Source organism: Alligator mississippiensis, chromosome 5, assembly GCF_030867095.1.
Source record: "Alligator mississippiensis isolate rAllMis1 chromosome 5, rAllMis1, whole genome shotgun sequence".
NCBI lineage: Eukaryota > Metazoa > Chordata > Crocodylia > Alligatoridae > Alligator > Alligator mississippiensis.
Window position 1 is genome coordinate 65,114,490 of NC_081828.1, and position 19,115 is coordinate 65,133,604.

At 44.1% G+C, this 19,115-nt stretch overlaps 1 protein-coding gene across 2 annotated transcripts in view; it reads left to right on the plus strand.

Annotated features, from left to right (window-relative positions):
* The window catches only part of CFH (complement factor H), a 104,185-nt gene that overhangs the window by 72,051 nt on the left and 13,019 nt on the right, over nucleotides 1-19,115 (plus strand). For both annotated transcript variants that reach the window (XM_059728416.1, XM_059728417.1), the window contains exons 17-22: nucleotides 1,628-1,810; nucleotides 4,178-4,384; nucleotides 5,222-5,398; nucleotides 5,853-6,029; nucleotides 8,950-9,126; nucleotides 17,985-18,167. In XM_059728416.1, the coding sequence (XP_059584399.1) occupies nucleotides 1,628-1,810; nucleotides 4,178-4,384; nucleotides 5,222-5,398; nucleotides 5,853-6,029; nucleotides 8,950-9,126; nucleotides 17,985-18,167 (1,104 nt within the window). The remainder of the gene's footprint in view (nucleotides 1-1,627; nucleotides 1,811-4,177; nucleotides 4,385-5,221; nucleotides 5,399-5,852; nucleotides 6,030-8,949; nucleotides 9,127-17,984; nucleotides 18,168-19,115) is intronic.

Below are 19,115 nucleotides of genomic sequence, written 5' to 3' on the forward strand. Positions count from 1 at the left end.
TGGGGAAAGGAAAGGAATAGGGACAGAAAATGAGCTGGTTGAACAAAGAAATTGGAGATGAGGGGAATGGAAATAGGAGAGATGAATGGAGGTTCAGAAAGTTGATTGCACAAGTAAATGAGAATGGGAAGCTGAAACTAGCTGGGGAAGGAGAGTGCATGGTAATGAAAGAAAGAATAGGCCTGAGAGTAAGGCAAGGGAGATACTAGGAGAAGAGATGAGAAGATGGAGGAGTGGAAATTTGTAGCAATACAGAAAGACAGGACTGGGATAGAGACAGGATGGAGGGACAAGCAATTGGGGAATGGAAAGAAAGGTCCTATCTCTAGATTTCCTTGCAACTTCAATAGTCCTTTGACCTCTCTTTCATTTCATTGTTAAACATACCTTTAATACATATAAGTTTAGATAACATCCACTGAAGAATAGAAATTTTTTTCAGCTCTCATGATAGAGAAAATTATGTGGGCCATTGAACACACCTCAGTCCTTTAGAAAGAAGAGAAAATCTTATTTTCACCCCATCCCACCCATGCTGCATTTCCCCTTCTCTTTCTTAATTGTTGTGCAATGAGGTCTTTGCGTACCTAAACTCTATGCTAGGCAGAGGGAATGGATGCCATCACATATATCTCTTACCCATGCAGCTCACCAAGGAAGGGGCTGGATATGCCCCTTAAGGCATCTGGATATATAGTTTCAGTTGCAATCGAGATTTTACTACTGTTTAGTGTTTATCATGCTTTTACCATTGGTCTGAAAGAAGAACTGTTCATCAAGGGATGCTGTTATGAAATTCTTTATTTGTATTTCATATAATTGGAATTCACTTTGACTGAAAATGCAATTCATTTGTTTGGGGCAATACTGTGTGGTCATGATGTAATGAAAAGTTGGCAATGGCTACAAAAGTAAGAGCATAAACACACATGACATTTAAAATGATTTAAATGCAGCTTATACCTGAAGCAGACAGACATACGAGCCTGTTAAATAGGTGTAAGCTGCCTTAAATGGCTCAGGAATGTACATGGAAAAGTCAAGTACTATTTGAACTGGTTCACTGAGCTGGTTCAATGTTTTATATGGACACTGGGTGTTCCATGATCTGGGCTGGATAGGTCATCTAGGCATCACACACTGCACTGCTCCTCTCTCCACCCCCTCCCACCCTCATCACTGCAACTGGCTGCTTTAGTACCTAGCCAGAGCTTTACTGACCTCTTTTATCCTTAGCTTTTCTTGGCTCTTTATCAGTGAAACCCCTTGCACTGCTTGCTCAATAAAAATATATTTCTAACAACCAGTCATGGCCTCACTTCCTACTTGATCACAGCCCCTCAGTCATAAGCCACCCAACCCCTGCTATCCCCAAAGCATCAGTGCATTACCCAGCAACTTTGTCCACTGCAAGGCATGTGTGTGTCCCCTTAGCTCACTCCCATGCCCTAATATAGGAGCCAGTGCACTTCACACAGTTGTAACCCAGTTTCTAATCTGTGATATTTTTAACAGTTCTCTTGTTATGTGCACTAAGTGTTTTATCTAATATTAACTATCCTGGTTTGTGATCTTTCACATGTATCATATTTTATAAGACATCTAACCCATTGTATCTTTTCTTAAGAGATTAAAAAGCAATGCCCACCTCCACCTCAGGTCCCTGGTGCATTAAAGGTAACAGAGACGAGAAACTATGAGAGTGGTGAAGAAATAGCTTTCCAGTGTTTGGAAAATTTTGAAGCTTCTCCTAGCACGGACAAAATCTTATGTGAAGATGGGAAATGGCAGTCACCACCACGCTGTGTTGGTTAGTATGACAGCTTATCTGTACTTCTTTAAAGGTTTTTATTATTTTATTTTTTAACTGCGCTCAATCAGAAGAAGTGTGCAAACAGTGCCAGTAACAAGACAATTGTTAAATCATTGTTATGCCCATGCATACAGAAGTTAGCAGTTTGTATTAATATTGGACACAACAAATCGCTCTGCAGTAAAGTAATAAAAAATGAAGTAATCAAACCTTGATAGTTGTGTGTGAACCAACTTCTGTAGAGTTTGTTAATAATGGGTTATAATGAGCTAGAGCCTGAAAAGTGGGATTAGTTGTGGAAGGCAAAACATCTAATCTGATAAAAGTGCATAATAATTACTTCTCCCAGTGAGTGAAATAAGCACCTTAAAAAGATGTTAGGCAGTGAGCATTTAATACTTGGACATATTCACTCCTAATGCCAGTCAGAAGTGCACTCTGTCAGGATTAGTCGTCATGTATTTGTATAGCATTCAGCATAACATGTCTCAATATTTGGAGATACTGTAGTTCAGATGAATAGGCCTTATAATAATTATGGCTAGATTATTTTTGTTTCTTTTCTAATATAATATTTCTTCTCTCTGAGCAATTTCTTTGACTACCTCTCTCTCTCTCTCTCTTTCTCTCTCTCCCCTTTCCTAGTTTCTCTGGTCATTTCCCACCTTTTCAGGGACCTGTTTTTGTAGAGTGACAAAGCGTTTATAATGCCTCGTACAGTTGCACAATTGTGAATTGCTCTGGAATTCTGCCAGTGTTATCCCCTGCATTGGCCCAGATATTAAGGAGTATCATTCAAATTGGGAAGTGAAAAATAGCTGAATCTGAAGTTAGCCAAAACCGTTTAACCACTTAAGCCTTTTCTTTAGAGTTTTTAAAAATCTTCTATAAATGCTGCTTAGCTAGAAAAAAAATTGACATTTCTGCTAGCAAGCAGTGGACAAGAAAATCAATTCTAAGCAAGTTACTTGACTCTTCAAAAGATAAACATTAAAAATGTTGGAGGTTGTAGGTTTCAGGAGATTTGTATTAGGAAAAAAAATAGATACGTATAGTGAGAGACTTTGTGCTGGTGTATTCATTCTTAGTTCATTATTCTCTGTTTCTGTGGAATTCATTCTGTCTTCTATTCTCTGCTAGTGAATCCAACTCAAATTCTAACCCTAACCTCATTATTCTTACCATATAGTTCAGTTTTGGAGTAATTATCATTCTCTAGTTTCTTTACAACATTTAAAGGTTAGAATAAAACATGGATGCATCTAGAATTATATTGCTTATATTTTCCATTTCTGTTAACATATTAATATTTATACTAATAGGTCACATGATCCTAGCACAACATTGTCAGAAATTTAGATTTCTTCCTTTATTATCCTGATTCTGTACAGAGCTGTGAATGGTTTTAAATCGCTCTCTCTCTCTCCTCTCTCTCTCTCTTTCAATTGTTAAACCTAGTACAACTAAATAAACCTAGTGTAGTGCATCAACTCATTTCAGTTGGTAATTAATTGCTACCTAAAAAGGAATACAGAAAATGTTTTCACTGAAATCTGTAGTTTGGAGTACCATTAGAAATGAAAAGATCTTTAGGCCTGCATTGGAGCATAATGACATGACTCAGGAGGACTTGGCAAATAAGTGAATTTTTAATCCTTTGTATATCTGGGGTACATCTACACCATAATATTTCTAACTTTTTTCTGAAAAACAGTGAAAGTATCTATATGAAGATGACCCTTGAGCACCAGTTCACAAAATCCTTCAGGATGCTGGTTCAACTTAACCAATGCTTGAAAATGTTAGCACAGTAAAAGCTCTGTTATCGAGCATGAGTGGGGAGCAGGGGGTACCAGTAATCTAAAAATGCCAGTTACCTAAGGCAGGGGTTTTCAGCTGGACACCGGGGGGGCGGCACTGACCGCATATGAAGCGGCAGCAGCGCAAGGTGGTGGATGGTGATGATCACATGTGAGCTTCCCCCTCCTCCCTCCAGAGTCTGACTGGCCAGAAATACTGGTTACTAGAGTGTGCCGGTTACTAAAATGCTGGTTAACTTTTACTGTACTATTCCATTCCATTCTCATGACCGTTAACAGAACAATTGTAATTGTCTTCTTGAGTGATTGGCCCTAGTCATTAGCATTTGATGCATTACATTAGTGTAATGGGATTTGCCTGTTCACTGTCATTTGAAGCAAGTAATATCACAAATTTAGAATAAGTCTCCTTATTCTTCCATAGTCTTAAAAGTGTTGACAGTTTGTTTACATTTCACTTTGCTTTTATATATTCCACAATGTTAGTCTTGACGTGGATGTGATGTACTAATGGTAACACTGTTCATTTCTCTTTTGTAAATAGAAATAAATGCATGTGGGCTACCACCCCCCCTGGAAAATGGTAAGCTCAGACAAGAGCATCAGAATCTAGGAGTGGAGCAATCAGGACCAGTAACTTACCCAAATGGCTTTGTATTAGAGTATACTTGTCACACTGGCTTTGTGTTAAAAGGAAGATCAAAGATTACTTGCAGTATGGGAACATGGACTGAAGGCCCAACTTGTGATGGTAATTTGACAATGTAATGTTTCCAGTGGTACGCCACTTTGTGGAGAAGTCAACTATTTTAAACTAGAGGCTAAATTTTAAAATGGTAACTCCTCACTTATTGATGGTCTTTAGAAAAACACTTGCTGAAGACTTAATTTTTTTAATACCATAGATTTGTGTAGACTTATGTCACATCTGGGTTATTTGAGGGAGATGCTTTAGGAAAATACTGATTGAGTGAAGTCCTTACATTTTTTAAAGGAGGTTTGGTTTTTAAAACATATTTGCAAAGTAGGATCCCAAGGATATGGATTTCCTAACCTCACTTTGCCATGAAATTTGTGTGAGACCTTGGGCAAGGTCCTTAAATCTGTTCTTTGATAGTTCATCCTTAAATGGGGATAAGAGTAATTCCTTGCCTCTACAAGGTTGCATGAATATAAATCAGTCACTTCTGGTGGGCTGCTTTGCTCTGATGATGAAGACACCTATGAGAATGCCTGAACACTGAGGGATAGTTATGCTGATAAAACAGACATTCTCTTGCATAAGAGGTCAGAGGCAGAGAAGTGACTGCAAATACGAGCCTTGCTGGTGGGTGGGGGAGGCATAGAAACTACATTGCTTCAACAACCATCCCCTTAGTTCAAGACTTAGGGCCCTGGTTAATTTAATTATCCATAGGTTGGACTTTATTTAGATTAGCTGTCATGGATATCCATACACCATGCTACAAAATCTTTAATTAAATAAACTTTTAACTTTTAACTGTGACAAGGTTATTTTTACATGGTATGGCGCATATTTTACCGGACATTTTTAATTTATATTAACCTGTTGTGTGTACCTTTTTAGAAATGCCGTGTGGAAAAGTTCCAAGTGTTCTTCACAGTGTCCAAAGACGTGGAACAAAGATTCATTATAAGGCTGGTGAAACAGTACGTTATGAATGCAGACGAGGTTTTAGTATTCGCGGAGAAGAGAACATCATATGTCAGGCAGGAAACTGGACTAAGCCACCTACATGTGAAGGTATGGCATGCAATTTATTTCAATAACCTAATCTTTTATTATTCTAGACACTAAAATATTATAATGAGGTGCCAGATGGGGAGGGCCAATGAGTGATCTATACTTACTTAAAATAGCCCCTCTCTAAGCGTTAATCCTTTTGCTGAGGAGGAATGATGCAGTGAGAGAGATGTTCTGTCATGTGTCTGTGACTTAAGCCCACTCTGTGCTCCGAAGTTTTGCCAGTTTGCATGTCACTCTAGAGGCCTGGTTCTGCAGTCCTTTTACTAAAAATGTGTTTTATGTGGAGAGGGGCATGGAATAAGGGCCTTGTTTCCTTTTTCTTCCTGTTGAAAGTTGGTCTCATAACTTTCGTTTCGCAAGTGTATTGTGGGTCATATTATGTTTCCTGAAACTAAGATTTTGTTTGGTTGTTTTTCTCTATTGACACATTCATGTATGTCTCCCCTTCCAGATGTATCATGTGGACCTCCACCACAAGTTGCCAATGCTGATTTTGTAAGCAGTAGACCTCAGAAGCCTCCACCAGGAACCAAAGTGCAGTATAGATGTCGCTCACATTTTCAGCTTGTAGGATCAAATGAGGTCACTTGTGAAAACAGACAATGGTCACAAGCACCAATATGCCAAGGTAGGAGTTTGTGTTTTTAGTCAAAACAAGTAAAACCAGATGTGTTATTGAGGCATGGGAGCAGGTTAAGGATATTTATTTTACACGCGGAACATGCACTATTGCATTCAACCCCAAAAACTGAAGCGGGCACAGGAAAGGCAGATCAAAGATTCCCACCCATTTTTCATATATCAGTCCACAAAGTGGAACAGGAACCATGCGAAAAATACATACCCATAGACATATTCTGGTCTTATACAACCATATTCTTGTGTCACTAAATGACACAGGTCATGAGGTCTTACTGAAAGTTTAAAATTCTACAGGACATCATATTTTGGATATATATTAGAATCTAATAGGCATATTTGATATATATTATTGATATGTAGTATTGATTGCTTGTCACTCAAATATAACTGAATACCTTTACTCAGCAACAATGAATACAATGCTGTGGGATAAAATAGAAATCAAAAGTGGTTAAATTATTTGCATAATTATTACAAATATATAAAGGCTAATTGAATGAAATAACTCAATGCTGATAAACTGTGTTATTGATCATCCTATTGTGAATACAAATTTTCCAGAGTGTAGGTGTTGTGTATAGTGCTTATGCTTACTTCTATATGACAATACATAAAATTAAACTTTGTATGTGAATAAGATCAAGCCATAAGGGGTAAATTACTGGTAGAAAAAATAGCCTTATAATAAAGAACATATCTTGTAATAAAGCACAGCCTAGAGATGAACCCTAGCATATGTGCATACCCCATCTCAAAACTAAATTGATTTGTAATGTTTTAACACTGAGGACTTAAAGCCACTACGGATCTTTACACTATATTCCTGGGATCTCTGGATCTATTGATCAGCCAGCTTTTGGTCCTTTTGCACCCTCTTCCTCTTTTTTCTTTTCCTTGAAGAACTGGCTTCCCTGGAATTGGTAAAAGAACAGCATAACCTAGAGACCTACTATCTGATCTAAATAAAGTTAGATCAAACTTTGTCTTGTTAACTAAGAATATGGTTGTATCTCCCAAGCTATAATCAGATCAGAAAGTTCTCAGAGCTGAAAGGTGATTTAAGCAAGGAGTGGAGACCCCATCCAAAGACCAGATTCACTGAGTACAGTGGTTTTCATAGATGTTAGGGTCGGAAGGGACCTCAATAGATCATCAAGTCCGACCCCCAGACACCCCCTTGGTGTACCAAAGGTCTCGGGTGCCTGGGGGCCAGCGCTTACATTTGTGCCCCAGCCCCTGGCACACCACCTGCAGATGACGGCAGCAGCTCTGGTGGTGTGGGGATAGGGATTGGTAAGCGTCGATTGGTTACTGCCTGCAGATGCCGCCAGCAGCGTGGGCAGTGACCAATCTCAGGGGGCACCTGCACCTGTGTGCACCCCCTACAGTGGTCGATTGGAGGTGGGAGGGTGAAACTGGAAACTGGAAGTGCTTCCTGTGCCGCTGCCACCGCTTCCAGTTCTGCAGCCTGTTGGCACCTCCCCACAGCCCTGCGCCTGACCCAGCCCCACCTCTGCTATGCCACTGGCTGAGTATGTATTCTGCATGGGGTCTCTCCTGAGACTCTCTCGAGATTCATCCAAAATATTCTCTGCACATAGATAACTATTCCATCAAGTTGAGTCAAGGCACTAGAGAAAGGATATGGAAGAATGTCATTTATAATGGACTCCAACAAAGTTATTCCCCTGGCTATTGATGGACAATGGGAGGGAATATAGTTAAAATAAACTCTGTTCTGTGGCTGGGCTGTAATCCACTAGATTAAGTCTTGTGGCAAAACTCCAACATTTTAACCACATGGATATTGTGCAGGTACCTGATAAAACTCTATAAATTGTAATATCTACCTGCTCTAAAAGGTGGGATAGGTGGAGCCCTCACAGGTCATGTCCAGACAAGCGCAGCCGTGTGGTATGTGGTGCCCCAGGCACATCTGTGGTGCTACATAATGCATATTCAGCTGTTGCAAGGGAACAGCGCATGGATATCCAGGGGTCAAAAAATCCCATGCAAGAAGTGGAGTGGCACACACAGGGGTAGTGTGTGCCACTCAAAATGGAAGCCCGGCTGGCCAGAGCCATCATCCAGCTGGCAGCCAGGCTCTGAGCAGCAAGTTTGCCACAGCTGCAATCCCAGGAGGTCCCCAGTTAAGGCTGCTGGCCCAAGCCTCCCCTACCCCACAGAGGGTAATCTGCTGTGTGCCAGAGGCCACATGGCACAGGCACCCCCGGAGACAACCAGCAGTGGCACAAGGTGTGCTGCTGTTAGTTTTCCCCAAGCAAACAAACATCCATGCTCATGTGGACACAGCCACCGTGTGTATTGTAGCTGCGACAGTCAGCAGCAGCTGTCCCTAGTAGAAGGCTGGCTATTACTCTTATTTTCAATAACCTATGTTACAGACTTCTGGATTCTGCTTCTCTGGCTTGTTTATCAAGATACAAATAACACAGATATGGTGACCAGCAGTGTGAAAAGACCATACTTCCCAATCAACACAACTATCCTGGCAAAACTCCCAGTAGAGAACAACAGGCAACTATGGAACAGAGCTTTCCTTAGTTTATTTCATGCCATTTATGTAGCTAACATAGCAACAATCTATATATTATAAAATAAAAAGGTGCTTCCCCTTTTCCTCTGTGACATACAACAATGTACAGGACATATTTCCTCTCAGTAGGGTCAGGTTTCACCACCTTTAAAGCAAAGATGTGTTTTATCTGGGGCAAGAGCATCAACAAAGGCCCATATTTCCATTTTTTTTCTGTTAGAAGTTTGTCTCCCAGCTTTTGTTTTGCAAGTATACTTTGTTTAATGAGACATAATGTATTTTCATAAACTAAGACACTACTTCAGTAGCTTTTTACTTCTGGCATCTTTATCTATGTCTTTCCTTCCAGATGTAAGATGCGGACCTCCACCTAATGTTGCCAATGCAGATATTATACCTACTGACAATGAAATGTATCCGCCAGGAACCAGAGTGCAGTATAAATGTCATAGAGGCTTCCGGAGTGTGGGATCAAATCAGGTCATTTGTGAAAACAGAGAGTGGTCACAACCGCCCACTTGCCAAGGTAGGAGTTAGTGTTTTTAGACATGGTGAGGATGGGGATACATGTTAAGATTTTCCCTTTGATGTGATCTTCCCTCATGAACAGCTAAGTTCAGCCCCACAAGGAGGGCTGAGCACAAGAAAGGTTGTGAGGGAGGGTATCAAAGACTCCATCCATTCTCCACTAGAACAGAAATGTCCACCAGAATGGAATAGGAAAATGTTGGAAATATGGTGGGATGTAATTAAATGACACAGCTCATGAACCCTTACTGAAGGGTTAAAAATTGTCATGACGACATATTCTGGGTAGGCATTGGTATCAAATAGGGATATGCCCCTAATAAAATAATATCCATGTCCAGTTTCAATAAAAAAGCCAATAAAATCAATAAAAAGCACTTGGGGAAAAATTTGACTGGGTTATAGTTAATACTACCTCCCATCGGTGAGTTTGTCTGCTTTTAGTAAAAAGCATTATGGTTCTTTATGGTAAAATCAGGATGCTTGTCCTTAGAGTCTTCAAGTTTTAGATCATGATTTAGGCCATAGATGCATGAAGAGAGTAAACTGTGAGAACTGAAACAGGAGGCTTAAACCTGGAACAAATCTTGCAGGTGCAGTTGCATTCAGTTGACCAGGCTTTGTTTGCTTGCCATGAGCAAGAGCAGACTAAGAGAGAGACCAGCCCACACACTGCTGCATTCTAGGATAATCATTTTCCAGGTTCTATGCTCACTTTTAGTATACTTGCAGCTTTTCTTCAATTAAGCCAAGTAGTCATTCTCCCCACAGTAGCTTGTACTATCTCACATATAGTTACTCTGTATGCTTTCTGACCTCCGCTGTTCTGGATTTCTGACAACCATATATCACCTCCCACCTTAAAATCTGGTGTACAACCAGATACTGCCCTTTCTGTGTTTGTCCTAGATTGTTCAGGGAAAGAACTTGGGGCTATGAAAGGCAAGCCTATCCTTCATTTTTCTACAGTTACCGAACCTGATAACAGTAAGGCTGACTCTCAGCCACTGAACACATGCACAGATCCTAGACCTCTTTATGGCCTTCTGTTGCCTGGGAAACATGATATATAATGAAAGACTGAAAGAATTAGGATGATTTAGTATAGGGAAGAAAAGACTGAGAGAAGGTTTGATAACACACTTCAAAGCCCTTAAGGTGCTGAGGGAACTAGCAGAGGTCATTGCGGGACCAGGCTTTATGAGCGCTCATGGTGCTCTGGCATTGTGCCGGAGGACTGGAAAAGGGCCAATGTGGTTCCCATTTTCAAAAAAGGGAGGAAGGAGGACCCAGGAAACTATAAGCTTTTAGTCTTACCTTGGTCCTGGGTAAGCTTTCTGGGAGAATTATCCTGGAGCATGTCTGCAAGGGGCCAGCAGGGGAAGATTATGCTTAGAGGCAACCAACATGGGTTCGTTAGAGGCAGGTCCTGTCAGACCAACCTGGTGGCCTTCTAGGATCAGGTCACAAAATCCTTGGATGCAGGTGTCACGGTGGACATAGTCTTTCTGGACTTTAGGAAGGCCTTCGACACTGTCTCTCACCCCATTCTCATTAAAAAACTAGGAGACTATGGCATCGATACCTACACAGTCAGATGGGTCACTAATTGGCTGGAGGGCCGCACCCAGAGTCTGGTGGTGGATGGGTCTTATTCGACCTGGAGGGATGTGGGCAGTGGGGTTCCACAGGGCTCAGTCCTCGGGCCCACAGTGTTCAACATCTTCATCAGCAATTTGGACGAGGGGGTAAAAAGCACCCTGTTCAAATTCACAGATGACACTAAGATGTGAGGAGAAGTCGGCATGCAAAAAGGGAGGAATAGGCTGCAATTGGACCTGAACAGGTTACAGGGGTGGGTGGATGAGAACAGGATGGGTTTTAACACTGACAAGTGCAAGGTACTGCACCTGGGGAGGAAGAACCAGCAGAATATCTACAGGCTGGGGAACTCCCTTCTCATCAGTGCAGAGGCAGAAAAGGATCTTGGAGTCATTATTGATGCCAAAATGAACATGGGCCGACAGTGTGTGGACACGGTCAGGAAGGCCAACTGTACCTTGTCATGCATCCACAAATGCATCTCAAGCAGGTCCAAGGAGGTCATCCTCCCCCTCTATGTGACACTGGTCAGGCTGCAATTGGAGTACTGCATCCAGTTCTGGGTGCCGCACTTCAGGAGGGAAGTGGACAACATGGAGAGGGTCCAGAGGAAGGCCACTCGCATGATCAGGGGACAGCAGGGCAGGCCCTGCCAGGAGAAGCAATGAGACCTGAACCTGTTCAGCCTCCACAAGAGAAGGCTGAGTGGGGATCTAGTAGCCATTTACAAACTTGTCAGGGCAGACCAGCAGGCATTGGGAGAGTCCCTGTTCTTCCGAGCACTACCAGGAGTGAGAAATAATGGTCACAAGCTGGCAGAGGGCAGATTCAGTCTAGATCTCAGGAGGCACTACTTCACAGTCAGAGTGGCTAGGATCTGGAACCGACTTCCAAGAGAAGTGGTGCTGGCTCCTACCCTGGGGGTCTTCAAAAGGAGGCTGGATGAACACCTTGTCAGGGTTGTTTGACCCCAGTACTCATTCCTGCCATGGCAGGGGGTCGTACTTGATCTGCTCAGGTCCCTTCCGACGCTACCAACTATGAAACTATGAAATGATGAAATACCAGACAGATAATTATAAAAAGGATAGAGACAGACTTTGTGACTGTTGGGCCTAACAGCAATGGCCTCAAGAGTCAGCAGAGCAAATTTAGGTTGGAGATTAAAAAGACATTTTTCTCAACAAGGGTATTTAATCATTGAAACAAGCTATCTAGAGAAGCTATGGACTCTGCATCCCGGGAAATTTTCAAGAGCTGGGTTGGACAGACACCTGTCTGAGATAGTTTAGTCAGGGATTATACAGCCTTGATCAGTGGTCTGGACTAGATGACTGTAACAGGTTCCTGGTCCCAGTGGTGGCTGTGATGCTTGCTGGTGGCCATGCTTACTCTGGCTACCTGTGTTCCCTCCCCATTTTTCCTCCACATGCCATTCCTTGATGTAGATATTTAATTGGGAAAGAGAGGCTGCCCAGGATCCCCACTGCAAGCCCTTGTCTACAGTCTGTGGTCTCGCATAGTTATCACCTTAAGGGCTAGATTTGTGGCCTCTGATCTGCCCTGTAGTCATGCTCATGTCTCACAGAAGTTACCATTCCATCACACGCTTGTTGGGATGTCAGCCTTCTCACCCTCTGCCCCTTTTCACTTGCTGGGCCAACTAGCTCAGGTCCACTGTGCCGGACTCAGCTTCTGGACACCAACCTCTGCCTTGCTCTCCTGGGCTTTTATCTCTACCACTCCTGAGCTGTGGGCCCCAGCCCTAGACTCTGACCCTCTTTGGACTGTGGTGTCTCTAGTCCCATCTCTGCCCTTGCTCCAGGCTGCAGGTCTCTAAATCTTGCTTCACCTCACCCTGGTGCTGGACACCCGGCCCTGAGACTTGCCCTCTCAGGTTACACAACAGCTTGCACCCTGTTCCAGGGACTTCTCTGGCACTCTAGGACCTCATTTCATCCCTAAGAGTCCAGACCCCAAACCTCCGGTATAAACTATAGCAAAACCTAAGCCCACTCACTATAACATAAACTAGCCCTACCAGAGGTTCAAACCCAGGTCACTGGCTGCTCCACCAGGCTTCCCCCTACCCTGTGCTGTATTCCATGCAAGTGGGCAAAATTCTGCCTGCATTACTCCCAGGGTCATCCAGAGGTTTCCCTATGATCCTGCCCCAGAGATCTTTCTTCAGCACCATGTAGGCCAGACTGACTTCCCAGGCTCACCCAGAGTTTTTATATGCTCCCTAACCCATGCCTCCTTCTGGTCAGGTGATGCAGCAGCCACACACGGTGGCATTCATTCTGAGCCTAGTGATCTCCCTGCCTTCCCTTGCTGCTGCTTAGTTGCTAGTTTCTGGCTAACACTCTGTTATCTATTGGTTTGATCTTTTAACTGCTAGCCCCCGACTGGCTGCATATGTGCCCTTTTCCTTGATGGGCAGCTTACTGTCTAGGCAGCAGTATTTTATAGCTGCGTTCCCTCTAACAGCCGACCCCCGATTAGCTGCTTGGCTCTAGCTGCTGCAGTTTCTTCACTTAAAGAAATAGGAGCTCTAAGCTCCCTCTTGCAATGACCAGTGGCTTCCCTTCCAGCCCTACATCCCTATGGTCCTTTGACCTGAAAAATCTTCTTAGGATCTGGGCAAGGAAAACAGCAGAACCATGGATGTGTTACATTGCAAATAGCCCAGGCAGCAGTGAGAGGCCTGTAGCAAGGTGAAGGCCCTAAAACTTGCCTGGTAAATAGCAAAAGAAACCTTAACTGCTGCTCAGGAGTTGTCCATGCTGCAGCTTCTTCATATGATCAGTTGTGTCCTGTTAGGGAATGCCAGGATATAGGGTAAACCTGGCCAACAACGTAGCCAGCAGTACAAAGCCTTGCATGGTCAAAAGACATTTTGAAGAACAAGGGCCTCCTCACCATCTATGAACCCTCATTTTTCTATGCATCCCAAGGGGGAGACTCAAGGTCCCCTTCATCACCATCTCCAAATAGCTTACAGCCCTCAATGTTATTCTAGTCACCACTAAAATTGTAGAAGATAACTCTATGTCTATGGATTTTTTCAGTTCACTGTTAAGCTCATGCCAGCTGTATCACTGGTGGATGGGAATGAATCCTCCTTTTGCAGAATTTTTTTCCTTTCTTGTAACAATGGAGATGCCCAAGATCCACATGCAGAGGCTGCCAATCCCACCTCTCCTCTTTCCAAATGCTCCCGTCCCTGGAAGGGCCACACACTTCAGTATATTAAAGGGTAGCTAGCAGGCTCAGCAGGTGGGTAAGATTGAAGCCAGGATTCTTGCCAGCAGACTGCTCCTGTTAACTGTGATCCTTTTCAATCTGGTCCAGCAACCATGGAGAAGTAGACTCTCCTAGGCAGCTGATTACTCAGACTGAGGGAACATGTGATGTCCTGGTCTTGAGGCCAAACTCGGTCCTGAATGTTATAGGCTCTTCCAAAAGCAAGACCAGAGCAGGTGTTCCATACTCTGTGTTTGCCCACTTTGTCTATGTCATTAGAATAGCCCCATTTTCACCTTATCTTTTCTCCTGACAACTCTTGTTTGAATTGTTTCTGAACATCTTTAGGTTATCCAGACTATTTCTGAGCCTGAAGATAGGTGTTTGGCAATACTAATATTTACTCATTCATCGTGTTGTGGTACAACCATATGTCCATTTAGACAGCTACCAATGTTTTCTTTTTTAAGTGGTTCTCTTACAACACGGATGCTTTTTCATTATCTCAGCTGCAGTTTGTCCATACAGTGGACAAACAGCATGTCTTCAGTCTTTCACATGCATATTATCTTCATTACAACTATTCTCCTAATGTCCATGCTGCAATCCCAGCCCCAACTTCCCACAGCCTCTGCCCCTCCTCCCACTCCCTCCAGTCTCTGTCTCTTCCCTCCCCCTCCTCCCCTAGCCTCTGCCTCTTCCCTACATACCCCCTCGGTCTCTGCTCCTTTTCCACCCCCACCTCCAGAACACAGCATGTAGAAGCTCAGCCTTTGCTTGTCCATGCAGCAGTGCTGCAGCTCCTGGTGGCTGGGCAGATAAAGCAGCAGTGTTGGAGCTGCTGATTGGCCAGGCAGGGAGAGGAATGTCCCTGGGCTCCATGCCCATCCGAGATTCCAGCCATACTGTACCTGATAGTAAGGGAAAGGGAAGAGGTGGGCAGGGGGCAGAAGCTGCAGAGGAGAAGTGGAGGTCGGGGGAGGAGGCTGCTGTGAATCTGACTCTAGCCCTGACCTGGGCTTAGAGCTGGAGTCAGATCTGCAGCAGCTGCCTGTTCTTCCTTCTGTTCTGTATGCAAATATAAGCAAAGAGGCTTTTCTCCATATGCTGACTGGTAGGATGCGGGGTGGACCTCGTATTCGAGTAAATATGCCATATAGTCACTGGAATATACTGCAAGAAAGGAATATGGTCCGTAACATCTTTGGTCCACATTTCATAGTATCATAGAAAATGAGGGTTAGAAGGGACCTTGGGAGGTCATCTAGTCCATCCCCCTGCTCAAAGCAGGACCACTCCAAACTAGATCATTCCAGATGAAGCTTTGTCTAGCTGAGTCTTAAAAACCTCCAAGGATGGAGATTCCACAACCTCCCTGGGTAACCTGCTCCAGTGTTTTAATACCCTACTAGTAGGAAAATTCTTCCTAATATCTAACCTAAACATCCCTTGCTGCATCTTAAGACTGTTTTGCCTTGTTCTGTCATTTGCCACCACAGAGAACAATCTAGCTCCATCCTCTTTCGTTCACTACTTCAGGTAGTTGAAAGCTTCTATTAATTCCCCTCTCAGTCTCGTCTTCTCTAGACTAAATTAGTCCAGTTCCCTCAGTCTTTCCTCATAACTCATGTGCCCCAGCACCCTCACCATGTTTGTTGCCCTCCACTGGACTCTCTCTAATTTTTCTACATCCTTTCTGTAGTGGGGGGGCTCAAAACTGAACAGTCCTTGACTTACAACTTTTTGAGTTACAGCAAATGGTACTTATGACCTTTATAAATTCACACCCTGTTTCGACGTTCTGACACAGGTCTCAGCTGGTAAGTCTGGTGTGGTAGAAGGGGAGGGAGGAGGAAAGGGGCATGGCAGGGGGCAGATCAATCCCCCTGCAGCAAGTGGGGCTGGAGCTGGGACAGGGGCTGGGCCAAGCACTGCCCAGCCAGGGCTGGGGCGGGGCAATGCCCACTGCTGCTCCCACAGCTGGTCCAGGAGGGCATGGAGGGCCATGTGCTCCCAGATCTGCATGGGGCAGGAGAGGCTGAGGCTGCACCAGGCTGCACTCTGGGCTTGCAGAGGGAGCTATGGGGGGACTACAATGAATTTTTGGGTGGCTGCAGCCCACACATACCCTCCGCTCTGCCGCCCACCCTGCCCCAATCTGGGGACACTCCCCCCATGACCTGTTGCTGCCACTGCTCACCCAGTTGGGGTGGGGCGTTGGGGCGGAGAATGGGACGAAGCTGCAGCTCATCTAGGAGGCACAGGGAGGCTGGGGTAGCTCCCGCCAGTGCACGCTTGGCTGGGTGAGCAGTGGGAGGGCACAGATCCCATTCCCAGCGCCTTCTGCTACTCGCCCAGAGTGCAGTACATCACAGGCCTGACCCTGCTCACCCCACACAGATCTGGAGGCCTATGCACCCACCCCCATGCCCTCCCAGACTGGCAGTGGGAGCAGCAGTGGGAGCTGCCACACAAGCCTCCAAATGAGCAGCTCCTGGACCAGTGGTGTGGAGTGGCTGAAGTTGCCCCCTCCCCACACTTCCTGCCTTCCCTTGTCCCTTGCCTTGATTGGGCAGTGCTTGCCCCAGCCCCAGCCCCAATCCCTCCCTCGCTGCAGGGGGCATTGATCTGCTTCCGCAAGCCCCTTCCCTTCCCCCCTTGCCCCCACCACAACAGACTTATCAGCTGGATGCAATTGTGTCAAGCATCGTAAAGCAACCAATCCCCCATTTATAACATTGTTCCTATGGGAAAATTTGTTCTGAGTTACAATGTTTCAACTTACGATGCGGTTTTCGAGAAGGAACAAATTGCATCATAAGTCTGAGGACTGCCTGTACTCCAGATATGGCCTCAACAGTGCTGCATAGAAGGGAATAATCATTTCCCTTGACCTGCTGGCAACACACCTACCAATTCAGCCCAGTATGCCATTGGCCTTCTTGGCAACAAGGGCACATTGCTGGCTCGTATTAGGTTTATTCTCCACTGTAACTCCCAAGTCCTTTTCTGAAGAGCTGCTGCCCAGCCAGTCAGCCCCCAACCTGCACTGATGCATGGGATTATTATGTCCTGAGTGCAGGACTTTGCACTTGTCCTTGTTGAACCTCATGAGATTTCTTTTGTCCCAATCCCCCAATTTTTCTAGGTTACTCTGAATCCTAGCCCAACCTCCAGCATATCTACTATTCCCCACAGCTTGCTGCCATCTTAAAACTTGCTGAGGGTGCACTCTATGGCATCTTCCAGGTTGTTAAGACATTGTACAAAACTGGCCCCAGGACTGACCTCTGGGGCACTCCACTTGATAGTGGCTGCCAACCAGAAATTTTAGAAACATTGCTGTTGGCAAACACCAGGCTGGGATTGCCATCCCATTTTCATATACCTGTATTAACAGTTAGAAAGGTTTAGGCTCAGCTTCAGGAGGTTTGGATCTACCCATACTACAGCCAGCTCGCTGTTGTGAACTGGGAACCAAATTGATTTGTCCAAGTCTAAGTTTCCCTAGATCTGGAGAGTTGTCATGCTCACATTTTATTCTTATTTCTGACAGCTTAAGTTTCCATGAAGAATCCTATCTCAGTAGACAGGCCTAAGCCTCCTTTATACTACAAAAGATAAACCTTGATATTACATGTTTTAAGTTATGTGTTACCTGTTACATCTATGAAAACCTAAACTCCCTAAGACTATGTAACACTTACTTTCTGTAACAGTGTAAAGTGTTGCTTTGGGAATTATCATTTTTTCTCCTAAACTCCTACTGATATATAGTTGTAGCCATCATTATTTTGCCTTTGCATTGCATCCTAACTCAAGGAATTTCACAGTCGATAGTTCTGTTGCCCCTCTGCAATGAAAAACCTTCTGATAGGTAGGATTGGTTAAATGAATGAAAGCCTGAAGAGGATTTTCACACCTTTCATCCCATAAATTGACCATTTAAATTGAGGTTCTTTTTATATGTGTTTCAGTGTTTGTAAGGGTCCCTGAATCTCTTTTCAGATGCGACATGTGGCTCTCCACCTGCTATTGTTGATGGCTGGATTGCAGATACAAAAAGGGAACGGTATTTTCCTGGAGAGATCATTCGTTATCGGTGCCAGCATGGTCAGACCTTAACTGGACCTGCAAGAATAGTATGTAAGGAAGGAAACTGGTCACCACCAGGAACACCAGAATGCAACGGTATTTTATTTTCCTGTTTTTGAAATTGCCTGCTAGTGAGGATATTGTTGGAATTAAAAAAGCATCTCCCTCAATCATATTTACTTCACCATATCTCTGTTTTGTTATCATCCACAGGCTTCAGGTAGTTGGTTTTCCATGCTTGTAAGTGATGTTTAAAGTCTTTGAATTCTACTGTATTCCCAGTGTTAGGTTGAAGAGGAGTGTAGTAGAGGGAAAGGCCTCACATTGACCCATATGACTGTGAAGTTTAATGCAGACAAAGGCAATGTGCTACACCTCAGGAAGAATAATAAAAAACACAGATACAACCTGGGTGTTACCTGGCTAGATGATAGGCTCCATGGAAAAGGATCTCAGAGCCTAGATCACAGACTTAATATGATTCTGTAGTGTGATGCAGCTGAACAACAGGCATATATCGTTTTGGGATGCACCAATAGAAGCATTAAGTGAAAGACATGGGTAGTGATAGTGTCTCTTTACTGAGGATTGGTTGGGCCTCATCTGAAGTACGGTGTGCAGTTTTAGGCCCCACATTTTAAAAAGGACATGGAGAAATCAGTGAGGGCCCAGAGGTGGGCAATCAAGATGATAGAAGGCCTGGCAAACAAGTCAGATGAGGAGAGGCTGAAGGAGCTAGGCATGTTCAGCTTCAGAAAAAGGTGCTTAAGTGGGGACATGATAGCAGTCACCAAACACTTGAAGGGCTGCCATAAAAAAGGAGAACACATTTTCTCTCTTGCTGCAGGAAGTAGGACATGGCCTAGCGGCTTGAAGTTGTACCAGAGTAGGTTTAGATTGGATGTCAGGAAAAAAAATTCCTGTTAGAAAAGTGAGGCAGTAGCATAGACTGCCTTGGGAAGTTGGGGACTCTTCATCACTAGAAGTGTTCAAAAGATTGGATAGGCACTGGTTGGGGATGATATAAGCCTGTGTTCTACTATG